The sequence below is a fragment of the Asterias rubens genome, chromosome 8 (genome assembly GCF_902459465.1).
Source record: "Asterias rubens chromosome 8, eAstRub1.3, whole genome shotgun sequence".
Lineage (NCBI taxonomy): Eukaryota > Metazoa > Echinodermata > Asteroidea > Forcipulatida > Asteriidae > Asterias > Asterias rubens.
This window is the reverse complement of record NC_047069.1, coordinates 8825792-8839538: the sequence shown is the minus strand read 5'-3', so window position 1 is coordinate 8839538 and position 13747 is coordinate 8825792. Positions and strand designations below refer to the sequence as shown.

Here is a 13747-nt window from a genome sequence, read left to right as displayed (position 1 = left end):
GGGCATGTCTACGCATTCAAACCGAGGACTTGGAGAAGGTTATAACAAAAGGGATCCGGGAAAAAGTCACACCGAGGACGTCCTCAATTTGATTTCGTGTTCAAAACCAATAGGGACGTTAAACACAGCGTATTGTGTGTGTGTATGTGTATTTCCGTGGTCAACCACGAACTATCTTTCTTTCCTCTACCCTTGGTCGAGTCTATACCTCGGTAAAAAAAAGTTGTGAAGTTTTGCTGGTCGAGATACCTGAGTTTTGTTTTGTACACCGGTCCTACCGTTCCTACCGTCGGTCAATTTCCGCGGTGCTTAGTACGAAATAGCAGCGGGTTCGAGGGAACAGTGAAGAATTATTACTCTTCGTAAACAATGAAGTTGACAACAGAACTTTTAGAAATAATCATGTTACCATGGTATTACAAAACAATTGTTGCATGCGTTTTGTACATTCTCGGGGAAAATGGCACCTTCGACTTCGTCTTTGGTGTCATTTTCCCCCTCGGGTGTACAAAACGCCATAGACCCTTTCACAGCGTACACAAATGAGATAACTTTATACCACAGTGTCATGCATTCGGGAATGTTTTTGTTTTTTCATTATAGAAAACTGGAAGCAACACTAATTTATTTATCAGTGAATTTTAGGCATTGATCCTGTGCTACTACGGTGCACGGTGTTACCATAAACTGTGGGAGTGAGGGGCGGTGCTTTGTTACTTCCGTAACCAGAGATCCTAAAATAGCCTTGAAAAGTTTGCCTCCCTCGATACCGATTGTTCATTTTACTACCCTCGAGGGTCTTGCGCGCAGCGTCTTGAAGGGCGACCTATCGCCTTATCTCTTCGTACACATGGTCACGAGGTAAGGCAACGAGGGTAATTTACATAACACATGGTGGTAGCTGCCTACATCCGAATTCATGCATACCACCCCCTTGATTTGTATTGGTTTAGAACCAGGAAGTACTCTCTCGAGTTTGTTCCATTTTAGATAAGCAAATGAGATATACAAGCTGGACTTTCCCTAACTGCACATTCTTTCGTGGACTGCCACCAAGCATCAACCATAGAGCAGCAAGGCATCAACAATGCCTGGTGGAATTATGTGAGAGACTTCGGCAGTTTTTTCATCTACGGACGGACGTATCGGACGTATCTCAAACAAATTCACAATGATTCCATTCGTGATGATGATGGTTATTGGGTCAGCTCATCTTCTTCAAACAGGTAGGCATACGTCTCCCTCTAGCTCACATTTTAAGTCAAAAACGATAGGGGAGTTGTCTTGTGACATTTGCGAAACTTCTTTGAGCTGGAGTGCCAACATCACAAAGATGTTTAATACAAAGGAAGATAATTGTTTTGATCATCTTTCTCTGTTTTGATGAGCCGTGGTATAGGGTTACTTTGATTTGTTAAACAATTGTTGCTTTATTGTTAGTTTAGTTAAGACGTTATCTTTGATAAACATGGTTTGGTTTTTTCCTCTGTGTGTTCGTTATATTTATTTACCATTCCTCTTTGTGTTGATGTGGCTATCATTATTTCGTTAAAGAGAAACGCTCTTGACAAAATGCGCCGAACTGAATACTACTGATGAACCCCAAGCAACGTTTGATGTTATGTGATAACACTTCGATACATTTCTTGATGTTTCAGTTGTTCTTTTGCCTATAATCAAACCGTTAAAAAGTTTTCACCCAAGTTACTTTACAATATTTAGGCCTACTTATTTTTGTGAAAGGGTTGGGCATATTAGGGCATTCTCTCTCCACAGTTTTCTTTACAATGTGGATGGTACGATATTGTGAATGTGACCAAACATAGCAGCCGAAATGTTTACAAGTTCTGCGAAAATAATGTGCAAATGGTTTGTCGAGTGGACCGTACTCACTCAAGTATAGGCTCTTCTTCCCCAATACCATAGGGCAAGGAACAGTCCTTGATGCTCTATGCCTCAAATTTAATAAAAGGAAGCACGTAAATTGTAATATAAAAAGGTGACTGACAGGGAAATGCCACCCCTGTACTGCAGGAAACGTTGGTGTGAACTGACGCAGAGAGTCCTGATTTACTACAGGATATGTCACACGAGTTTGTTTAATTTCACTATTTGCACAATGTCCTGAATGTGTCATCTCTGATACGTTCTTCATCTAATCGATTGTCAAAAACAACCGTTACTTTCAATCTAAAAACGTGGATTATAAAGTTGTTCACTAATCTACCAGAGAAACATCTACTTGCCAGTCAAGCTGGAGACATAGTCAAAAGTCACCGTTGCTTATTTCAATTATTTATTGCAATTGAAATAAGCAAAATCCCTGAAAAAAAGAAGTTACCGTCGCACAGTGGGCCAGGCCGAAACCAAAGTGCGCCAAAAAGGGTGAAACGTGACCCTGCTAGTTTTAATTTTTTCAACACTTTTGAGGTTGCTTATACCCCATGGGACAATTTTATGAGGAAATTAAGCAAAATATATATATATTGACTTGTCATGACCTCTTAAAGGTATGCAAATCCACAGAAATTAACCATAAAATGAAAATAGTTGCAGACATCTTCATAAAGCAAAATTAGACACCTTGTATTGAGTTACGGAGCTAAACTTTCACTTGGCTCTAGTTTAGGGTTCATATTTGAAGGAAATTAAATCAGTTTTTATTTTTGTTGAAGTTTTCTATGAATAAATACTGACAATTGTGTCAACATTGACATGAAATTTACGTTTTCTGTGTTCAGCAATACGGAAACTAAAGATTGCCGTCGATTGCTGCCTAAAGTCTACTCATTTCTAATAGAGCAACTTGTTTGCATCATTTTGGTACCAAATGTAGCTGCGACAACCTGCGATACACGATTTTAGAGCAGTTTTTCTGAAGCGATCACTGTACGTTTTCGCCCTTTTCTGATTATTACATATGGCGCGCTCCATTGAGAAACACGACACCCGAGCAAGGCTGCGCTCGCCGATAGGTGCAATATGATACCCCTATTTATGTCTGATTGCGCAGTTGAAATTTCAATGTACTTGGTGTCTTATATGTTGTGATGAGGGATACTGCCGCTAGTTGTCTTTAAATGTATCTGTCAGCTGTACCACAGTGCACAATGGCGTCTTTACCAAGCAAGCGATTATTTGAAGTTGTTAGTTCTGTTGATGATGCATCAAACATTGAAAACTCTTGTCGTGGTTGCTTAGAATTATTCACAGATGCAAGCAATTAGTCACAATTTAACCGCGATAAACAGTCCATTACATCAGGACCAATCAAAAATCGGTATTTTGCTGACGTCATACTCCGATCTAATTATCACCATTGGATTCTACGGGTCGGAAAAAGCTAAGTAGTTGAACCTTCCTGCACAAAACTTAATGATTTATATGTTTGGCGCGCTTTCATCCCATTCTGGCCCACTGTGCGTCGGTGCTTTTCACTCAAACTACCACAAGGAATTTCTTTCGCATCTTGTATGGTTTTCAATAAACCTCGTGAAGGAAAATAATTCACTGAAGTCCACGAAAGGGCACTTTTCCTTTATGGGAGAGGCGAGGCAGTACTTTTCTTTGTGTCTCACAGCCAGGTTCCAGTCATTTTATATGCACTACCGAGGACACAACACAAAAGGAAACTCATTCTAGGGGGAAAACGGGGAATTTTGTGTACAAATTAAAGTCTATGGAAGGTTCTAAACTATAGGGACAAAGGAAAGAGAAAAAAACACAGGGATGCAGTTACATAACAGGGATGCAAACACATAGTTATTTTCAGTGTGGTTTTCGTAGCTGATAAAAATAACGGATTTGAAATCTTCAAGATACGTGTTAGCCCGAAAATGGTCAAGGAATATATGCGCTTTACGCCAGCTATGTGATGGTAACATCCTTTGGCGAGTCCTCTTGTCCCAATATTTGATATACACACAAAATAGCTAAGCACTTCAAAAGTATAAGACCATAAAGGTTACTACAAAACCGTCTACAATGCAAATGGCATGTGATCTGTGACTGGTATGACACCCTGCAGAAGAATACAATGATCTTCACAATGACTCGAAATTGTACAGTTGTCCTTATACGCCGTTAACTAACACGGCACGCCATTTTGTGGAGTCAAAATGTTTGACTCCCAAAGGGCCGACCGTGTCAGTTCGCAAAGTAAAAGGAAAACCGTGCAGTTTTGAGGCATATGTGTGTGGATCATTGTATTTTGAAACATCTTTCTATTATAACCGTATGCATTTCAAAACAAACGGTTACAAACATTCTATTTGTAGACCAACTCGCCATATCCAGATCCAAGTACAGGTATATTTTATAACCCTTTCTTTTGACTCCGATGATGTCTTTTTTTTGCATTTGTAGTACGTGGTCAACCACAGTACTGCCTAAACAACGGCCATCTCTTCCGTGATGAATGCTTCTGGATTCCAGACGATGTAGCACGCTGGGTCGATGCTGAACAGAAGTGCACTAAATACAAAGGCGCTAGGCTGGTCGCCATCACTGACCAAGAAATTAATGTAAATACCCAGTTTCGTTTATTTGGGTGTTCAATAGTTTTATTTTAATATTGGGGGGGGGGGGTTGAAATTTGATTTCTTAAGTGGTGTTTGCTGTTTGTTTGTTCGTTTGTTTTGTTCAATTAAATGCAATTCAATAATTTATTTGTCCATCATTAAAAAGATAAAAAAGAAAATTTACATGTAAAAAAAATTGATAAAAAGGTCCAAGACGTAGAACAAAAAAAAACATGATTATTAATAAAAGTCTGATTTCAATATACACTGATGAAAGATAAGTAAAACCTTTATTTGGGTGTTTTGTTTGTTTGTTTGTGTTTATAATGTTTTGTGTGTGTTGGGGTGCTTGCTTGCTTGTTTGTTTGTTTGTTTGTTTGTTTGTTTGTTTGTTTGTTTGTTTGTTTGTTTGTTTGTTTGTTTGTTTGTTTGTTTGTTTGTTTGTTTGTTTGTTTGTTTGTTTGTTTGTTTGTTTGTTTGTTTGTTTGTTTGTTTGTTTGTTTGTTTGTTTGTTTGTTTGTTTGTTTGTTTGTTTGTTTGTTTGTTTGTTTGTTTGTTTGTTGTTTGTTTGTTTGTTGTTTGTTTGTTTGTTTGTTTGTTTGTTTGTTTGTTTGTTTGTTTGTTTGTTTGTTTGTTTGTTTGTTTGTTTGTTTGTTTGTTTGTTTGTTTGTTTGTTTGTTTGTTTGTTTGTTTGTTTGTTTGTTTGTTTGTTTGTTTGTTTGTTTGTTTGTTTGTTGTTTGTTTGTTTGTTTGTTTGTTTGTTTGTTTGTTTGTTGTTTGTTTGTTTGTTTGTTTGTTTGTTTGTTTGTTTGTTTGTTTGTTTGTTTGTTTGTTTGTTTGTTTGTTTGTTTGTTTGTTTGTTTGTTTGTTTGTTTGTTTGTTTGTTTGTTTGTTTGTTTGTTTGTTTGTTTGTTTGTTTGTTTGTTTGTTTGTTTGTTTGTTTGTTTGTTTGTTTGTTGTTTGTTTGTTTGTTTGTTTGTTTGTTTGTTTGTTTGTTTGTTTGTTTGTTTGTTTGTTTGTTTGTTTGTTTGTTTGTTTGTTTGTTTGTTTGTTTGTTTGTTTGTTTGTTTGTTTGTTTGTTTGTTTGTTTGTTTGTTTGTTTGTTTGTTTGTTTGTTTGTTTGTTTGTTTGTTTGTTTGTTTGTTTGTTTGTTTGTTTGTTTGTTTGTTTGTTTGTTTGTTTGTTTGTTTGTTTGTTTGTTTGTTTGTTTGTTTGTTTGTTTGTTTGTTTGTTTGTTTGTTTGTTTGTTTGTTTGTTTGTTTGTTTGTTTGTTTGTTTGTTTGTTTGTTTGTTTGTTTGTTTGTTTGTTTGTTTGTTTGTTTGTTTGTTTGTTTGTTTGTTTGTTTGTTTGTTTGTTTGTTTGTTTGTTTGTTTGTTTGTTTGTTTGTTGTGTTTTGTGTGGTGTTATCCTTTCGCAGATTACCCCGATTTTTTTGATTTGTTTATTTCCCCCCCCCCCCCCCCCCCCGATGTTTAGGATTTTCTTACCGACCTAATTGACAGGGACGTGTGGATCGGGCTCCATGATACACACAACGAAAGCGATTGGAAATGGTCAAACGATTCCCCCGTCAACTACACGTTAGTATATCACTAATCTTTTGTGACATTATACAATATTACGTAATATTGCCAATTACCGAACATGTAGAACAAAGAGCTACTCCAGTTACTTTTTCCCTTGTACTGCATCTCTTTGGAACTCCTTGCCTGGTGCATGTTTCCCTTCATCCTATGATCTTCCATCTTTTAAGATGAATGTCAATTCCTACCTTCAGCTCCACTGAGTTTCTGCACTTCTATGTTTTCTTTCTTGTAGCCCTTAACCTAGAGTTGCTTTTAGCCTTGTTTTGGGCGACTTTATAAAAATAAAAAACCTAGTTTGAGGCCTACATTCTTTGTGGATTTCGAAAGCGATCCAATTATGATAATGAATCTCAGGACATTAAAATTAACTTCTGTAATGCTGAAACTATGTCTAATGGTCCGATTGTGTTTGCAGGAACTTCATCGAAGAAGAGCAAACTGAGCTGTCTGGAGTCGAATCATTGGAGAATAACTGTGTGGCATTACAGATTAGCAACGGCAAGTGGAAAGACTCGAGGTGTCGTGATAGAAAAGGGATGATCTGTGCCAAGCCGCGTGAGTCACTTTTTTGTCCATTTTTTTTGCTTGGTTGTTTCATAGTTTCATAGTCATACTAATTTGGGTTTACCCTTACAGTCACGGATGTGTGTTAGCACTGTATATTCGGTAATTTCCCGAGCTCTGTGAACAAAATCACAGGCATGTTACTCGGGAGGGACTCGAACCCAGGACCTTTGAAATTCTAGAGCAGTGTCTTACCAACTAGACTACCGAGGTTGCCCGGTATAGCTAGAGGTAGTTCGAATCCTATTTTTAGCAGCGGGTCACCTGATTTTCCGTCCAAGTTTCACTACCGGTATTTAGCCTACATGGAAGAATGTTGTGATATGTTATTTGTGGAATGGGCTGCCGGGAAATCTAATCTACTGTTTAAAACCTTTTTAAAAATCCACCTATTTTAGAAATCACCCTTCAATCACTTAATTTCTTATTTGTTTTGACTCCTTTGTCTCTATATTTCTTTGTAACTGCGCTTTGTACTGATTATATTATGTCAAGCGCTTTTTATGGAGTGTTTTTGTTTACATAATATTATTTTTTTAATGATGACATTTGCAGGCAGTCCCACTCATTGCCCTAATGGAGGGACACTATTTCGGGATCAATGTTACTGGTATGGTGGAGTCAATGCTTGGTCTGTGGCAAACGAGGATTGTGCAACAAGATTCGGAGATGGAGTCAAAATTGCAGTTGTTCAAGACCCTGAACTCAATGTAAGGACTTGGTCCCCAAAAGTTGCTCAGACAAAAAGTATTGCTTTAACGAATCTCTTCTTTTCAAACATTAGCAGGATATCGACCACAGATTCCGAATTGCATAAAGCTGTTATATGCAGAAAATACTGCATATAGAAAAAAATGAGTGGGCCACCAGTTGCAACAATGTAACCGTAGGGAACTTTAGCTGGTAACCAGTTTCTGTTAAAAGCAAGATTTTTCTGTGCTTACCAAGTTGTGTATGCTTATGATGCATTAGTTTGCTTAGTAGTGTTTTTTCTGCTAAGCAGCTTTATGAAATTGGGCCCAGATCATAATTATACTTTGTGTTCTTGTTCTGCAGGCATTTCTAGGTAGATTGATATACCCTGGTATATGGATAGGCCTGCATGATCGTGGAATAGAAGGCAAATGGGAATGGGTGAACGGAAGTCCGCTTCAAGAAACCAGGTATAGTTTGAATGTCCTCCGCTGGTATCTAAATGGAAAAAAATGTGAAGTGCAGTGAAAATATAGGTTATTATATAGCGCTTTGTCACATACCTTGGGGTGCATCAAGTATTTTGTCCTGCAAGGTATGTGGAGCTACATTTTGAAGTATGAGACATAGTCCTTTAAAGCACAATTTATGGTTTATAAGGTGATGTGGCACAATTTTCTCCCTAAATCCAAGGACAGGGACAAGTTGTACTGTCTGTCGTAACCACCCATAGTTCATATCTTAGCATTTAAGAGGGAAATAAACAGCCTTTCTTTTATTTTTGAAGTTACCAAAACTGGATGGCAGGCAAACCTCAAAATGTGACCCAGTCTGATGACTGTGCTGTGCTCGTCACCCGTAGTTCATCCGGACTGTGGAAAGATCAGTCGTGCGACCGGTGGACTCGCTATGTGTGTGCCCTGCAACGTAAGATAACGTTTGTCTTAATATCAGTATACAATGCCAAAAGGCATTATAAGCTTATACCGCATGATTCCTCAAACATGACCACGTCTTGAATGAAAGTAAGTGCCATTAACGAAGATACGGCTCTGCAAACACACACGCTGGTTACAGGTTTAAAGGTACAAACTGTGACCATGCAACACTTCCCCCTTAAAAGTTTGTTGTATCCCCAACAAATTGAATATTAGAAGTTTGTAGCCGCGGTAACCTTTCTCAGATTGTGTATTCATATTTATTCTTCCCGCGTGGACATAATTATTCGCTCCGGAGTTTCGGCTTTATCTCAAAAACGCGACAACCTTTTAGAATGAAATTGTTACATGCTAATTTTATTGTACACAACTACATGGATTAAAACAAGCTGACAATTCCAAAAAACAAACTGACTGACCCACTGCGAGTTTTTGTTTTGTATCTAACAATATGTCCAGTTTTATGTTCATCTTGCTTACTATTACTCTTTTCCCCACAGCGTGTTATGAAGGAGGTAACATTGGATCTGGGGATGGTGGTGACGGGGCATCAGTCGGCAAAGATGAAAGTGATAACTGTTGGGAGTTTGAGTCTGATAGGAGATGCACAAGTTGTGTAACCGGTAGTCAGTGCAGTACGGAGGATGGCACGTGTCTTTGTGAGAGTCAGTTTGCTGATATGGCTTGTCATAAAGGTAACCTATATTTCACTTTATATCTTTTTAATAAATACAATTATTGCGAATGTTATCTGGTCAGCTCAGCGTCGATGCTTTTAGTTCAGAGTGTGTTTATACCATGTTCAGTATACAGAGCAGTTGTTTGGAAAAGTATATTGCAGCGTTCCAGGGGGCGCAATTGTGTGTGTTGATGTATTTGGAGGGACACGTGGGCTTGGAGGCGAGTAGTCTATGAAAAGCGTTTGAAACCGTTTGTGGTTGAAACGATCAACACTTTTCACATGCCTCACATCTGCGTGGTTCTACTGTGACATGGTGAACCACCAATGTAACTAACAATATTATATATTAAGAACTAATGTAGTGATGACCCAGAGTAAAATTAATTAAAAGACGACTGAAGAAATGACAATGCATGATGAGACCATGTTGAATTTAGATAATATATTGGAATGATTATAACTTTAAACCCACAATCAATTATTAAACTTATTCAGTTAGCTAAAGCAGTGATACTCCAAGTTACGGTGTGGCGGTTTCAACTTTCCGTCGTGTTCAGTTTTCCGAACGACCAAATACGGTAACATTGCGTCATGCGACGCCTGCGCACAGCAAGCGAATGAAGTCAACTGTTATATGCTTTACTGAGTCCCGGAAAACTGAACACGGCGGAAGACTGTATAAACGGCATTGCTCGTCTCTATCTATAGTCTCTCCCTGTACGCTCACACGTACAATGAATGGCACGCAGTGTTATAATGACGTCACGAAGGAGACGTTAGGTACACGTTTAGTTTCCACTTAAAGACACTGGACACTATTGGTAATTGTCAAAGACATGTCTTCACAGTTGGTGTACCTCAAATTTTGCATAAAATAACAAACTTGTGAAAATTTGAGCTCAATCGATCGTCGAAGTTGCGAGATAATAATGAAAGAAAAAACACAAAGTTGTGTGCTTTCAGATGCTTGATTTCGATACCTCAACTTCTAAATCTGAGGTCTCGAAATCAAATTCGTGGAAAATTACTTCTTTCTCGAAAACTACATTACTTCAGAGGGGCCGTTTCTCACAGTGTATTATACTGTCAACAGCTCCCCATTACTCGTTACCAAGTAAGGTTTTATGCTAATAATTATTTTGAGTAATTACCAATAGTGTCCACTGCCTTTAATTCAGAAGTTCAGCGGACCTCTGCTTTCAGCTCATCATCAAAATAGTATAGGGAGTCACATGACGGGAGAGCGAAACAGTAAAATAATAACCGAAACAGTGCAAGCTTTTTGGACATATCTCAACATAAAGAATACAGTGAATGAATGCCATTGAATGAATTCACAAAACAGTAACCACAAATATTTACAAATAATCTCCGTAAGATAATCTCAGTAAATTGAAGAACTTCTGAATTTCCTTTTGCCAACAACAAACTTGTTCCAGTTCACAACAAACCTGTTCCAGTTCACTCGGCTTCGCCTCGTGAAATGGAACAGTCCAAATTTTACCTTGCGATAATATTCCTCCCACTCCACTCTGAGCCACTCAATATTTGTATACTATATTGACAATATAGTAAAGATCAACGGTAAGACTAAACCGATGTGTTTTAGGGTTGGCCAAAGAACTGGACAATAAATAAACGTGGCGCGATTCTGACAGAAGGGTCGCATTTTTGCTCTTAATATTGGCGGAAAGTAAAAGGAAAACGGTTTCAAACTTGTTCATGGACCCATTTGCCCGATGTAAGGCAACGTGTCCCTTTACCATGACCGATAATGCCAAGTTTGATTTTGTTTTTGTTATGCCGTTCATTTGCAGATGACATGACGGTGACAATTTATGGGCCTGATCAATACAATGTGGGGTCAAGTGTCACCTTGCGTTGTCACGTGAACATACCCTCCACTGACGTCACAGTCGTGTGGCAAAAGGACATCGACACTAAGATTACTTTAAATCATGAAAAGACCGATATTAAAGTATTTTCTGAAAAGGGGGACTACGAACTGACGATTAAAAACCTGCAGATCGAGGACGCCGGATCGTATGTTTGTGTTGCATCCACGCTTTTGGGCGAAGTCAGCGTTCTTAAAATGGACACATTCCTTCTGGATGTAGGTAAGAAACCAATGATACACAACAATGGATAATGTTGCAATTAGTGCATATTTTCAGCTATGTGATAATCTTCAAGTCCGGTTAGAAAAATAATAATCTTCAAAAGGAATATTACAGAATTGGTTGTTGCTAACAAAACAGTTGCTGGCAGTGTATCCACTTTATGTAATCCACCATATAAATAAACTGACAAACCTGTACAAGTTTGAGATCGATCGGCCATCTGGGTCACGAAAGAATAGTGAAACACCGGTTATAAATTTTGCATTGCATCGATGCCAAAATAAAAATGAATAAAACGCTCACGAGCGATAATCTCCAAACGCGAAATTAGATTATTTACTCCTCATCAAATATAAAAATTCAGACAGAAATGTTTCAAGGGATGTTTTCTATACTATCGTCATCATTAGACCATGTAAGTTTTATGTAAATCTGTGATCTTCACGATATCTGTTTCTTACCAATTCTGTAACGTTCCTTTAAAGATTATGATTTTTCTAAATAATTTTTCTAAATAAAAATAACTAACTATTTTTGTCATATTCATTCTCGCAGTTCTGACAATAAGTAACTTATTTCCTCACACAAACGGAACTACGATTTGTTAAATACAGTTTTCAAACATTCAGAGAGTATTTGCCAATAATTTGTGGGTTTGTTTTCCTTTCTTTTCAGTTGCTACTTCCGTCCCGATTTTGGCTGAAAGCGCAGGTAAAATCAAACATGAGTTAGGCTACAAATTATAATGTTAATTGAACAACATCTTAAAGGCAGTGGACACTATTGGTAATTACTCAAAATAATTATCAGCATAAAACCTCACTTGGTACGAGTAATGGGGAGAAGTTGATCGTATAAAACATTGTGAGAAACGGCTCCCTCTGAACTGACCTATAGTTTTCGAGAAAGAAGTAGTTTTCGACGAATTTGATTTCGAGACCTCAAGTTTAGAATTTGAGGTCTCAAAATCAAGCATCTGAAAGCACACAACTTCGTGTGACAAGAGTGTTATTTTCTTTCATAGTTATCTCGCAACTCCGACGACCAATAAAGCTAAATTTTTCACAGGTTTGTTATTTTATGCATATGTTGAGATACACCAAGTGATGAGACTGGTCTTTGACAATTACCAATGGTGTCCAATGTCTTTAAGCGTCTTCTACGTTTACAACAATATAAGTTTAGATCTGCAAGTACAACACTACTGATAACATATCAATTACTTATGTGTTTATTTGGCAGATGATGAAGGGAACAAGGATGCGGTGAATCAAGGTAAAATATTATTTCTGATGCGTTACAAGCCTATATGAGTAACGGGAACTGTGTACACACTATATACAAAAAATACTAATGTCTGACTCAATTTTTAAGAATAGGCCTGTTGCTGTAGCAGTGTATGACATTCCAAGGCGTGTATTCCAGTTGTTGTTTTTTTTTGCAAGTTTTTTTTTCCAAAGTTTAACTGTGGGTTCCGGCTAAGGACTCTTATGTTTGAAACACCGTGGAAAGTGCACACTGTTAATTGACGGAGCCCAGTCGGGCCAAGACTAAGCCGGAGCCGGTGTGGCGGTTTCAGTCTTCCGCCGTGTTCAGTTTTCCGGGTGACGTAGCCGAACATTTCAGCACGTTGTTCGAACGGTTTTAGCTTTCCGGCGTGTTCAGTTTTCCGGGTGACGTAGTCTGACAAAAATACCGCCGCGAGTACCCTGGCGAGTACTGTAGTTCTCTCAGTGACCCCAAATTGTTTCTATTACGATTCTTTTCTGTTTAGTCACATATTCTCTTGCCCCATCTTTACACGTATTCATGCGTACAACTTTAAGCAGGTCACACTCTGATTGTATAAAAAACAAACCCCATTTTCCCATAAGATCCACGCGTTTGCCGCTCCTTGTAATCGACTCGTGGACGCCGCCATGACAGCTACCGGAGGGTAGTATAACGGATGACTCAATACGGCACTAAAAATTGACTACTCTCGCTTGCTGTGCGCAGGCATCGCATGACGTAATGTTACCGTATTTGGTCATTCAGAAAACTGAACACGACGGAAAGTTGAAACCGCCACACCGGTGTGGTGTCCCCCGGAAAATCTGACCCCAATGCAGTGAACTGTGTACAAAACCACAAACATAAAGAACAACTACTTTTTTCTAACCAAATGAGGTCATATAAAATAGTATGCAGAAACTCTTTCAGAAGAAGGTTTTGTTTGGCTACGAATTGTATATCTTTCTTGTACTTTTATTTTTTACAGGTGTTGTTGTTGGGACTCTAATTGGAATTGGTGCGTTTTGCATTGGCTGTGTACTTGCAGTTATCGTCATCAAGGCTAAAGTGAATAGAGTACGTATATTGAGCGTTTAGACCGCCTACCTCATCCCACATGTGTGAATGTGAAAATTAACAGGCATCACTGTGGTTAATTAACTCCAAGTACAAAGCATACAGTGCTTAAACTTGACTATTTTCTGTTACTAGTGTAAGCTTAGACTTTGTTGTGCCCCCATGCACAAGGCCATCTCAATAAATCTATGCCCCACCCAGACACCAGTAGACTGGTTGTCTGGACCATGTCTGGACATAACAATTTATGTGTTTTCCTTAGGACCTCCCAACATACTCATCCTCAATCATCCC

General features: G+C 38.3%; 1 protein-coding gene across 1 annotated transcript; it reads left to right on the top strand.

The window, feature by feature from the left end:
• Positions 1 to 989: 989 nt before the first annotated feature.
• LOC117293835 (macrophage mannose receptor 1-like) lies at positions 990 to 13494 on the top strand. Its single transcript, XM_033776291.1, has 12 exons — positions 990 to 1226; positions 4366 to 4523; positions 5998 to 6101; positions 6523 to 6662; positions 7227 to 7381; positions 7728 to 7834; positions 8152 to 8291; positions 8803 to 8997; positions 10802 to 11101; positions 11780 to 11815; positions 12347 to 12379; positions 13365 to 13494. Exons 1-12 carry the CDS (start codon positions 1172 to 1174, stop codon positions 13472 to 13474), a joined length of 1533 nt encoding a protein of 510 aa, XP_033632182.1. The 5' UTR covers positions 990 to 1171; the 3' UTR covers positions 13475 to 13494.
• The last annotated feature ends 253 nt before the right edge of the window (positions 13495 to 13747 follow it).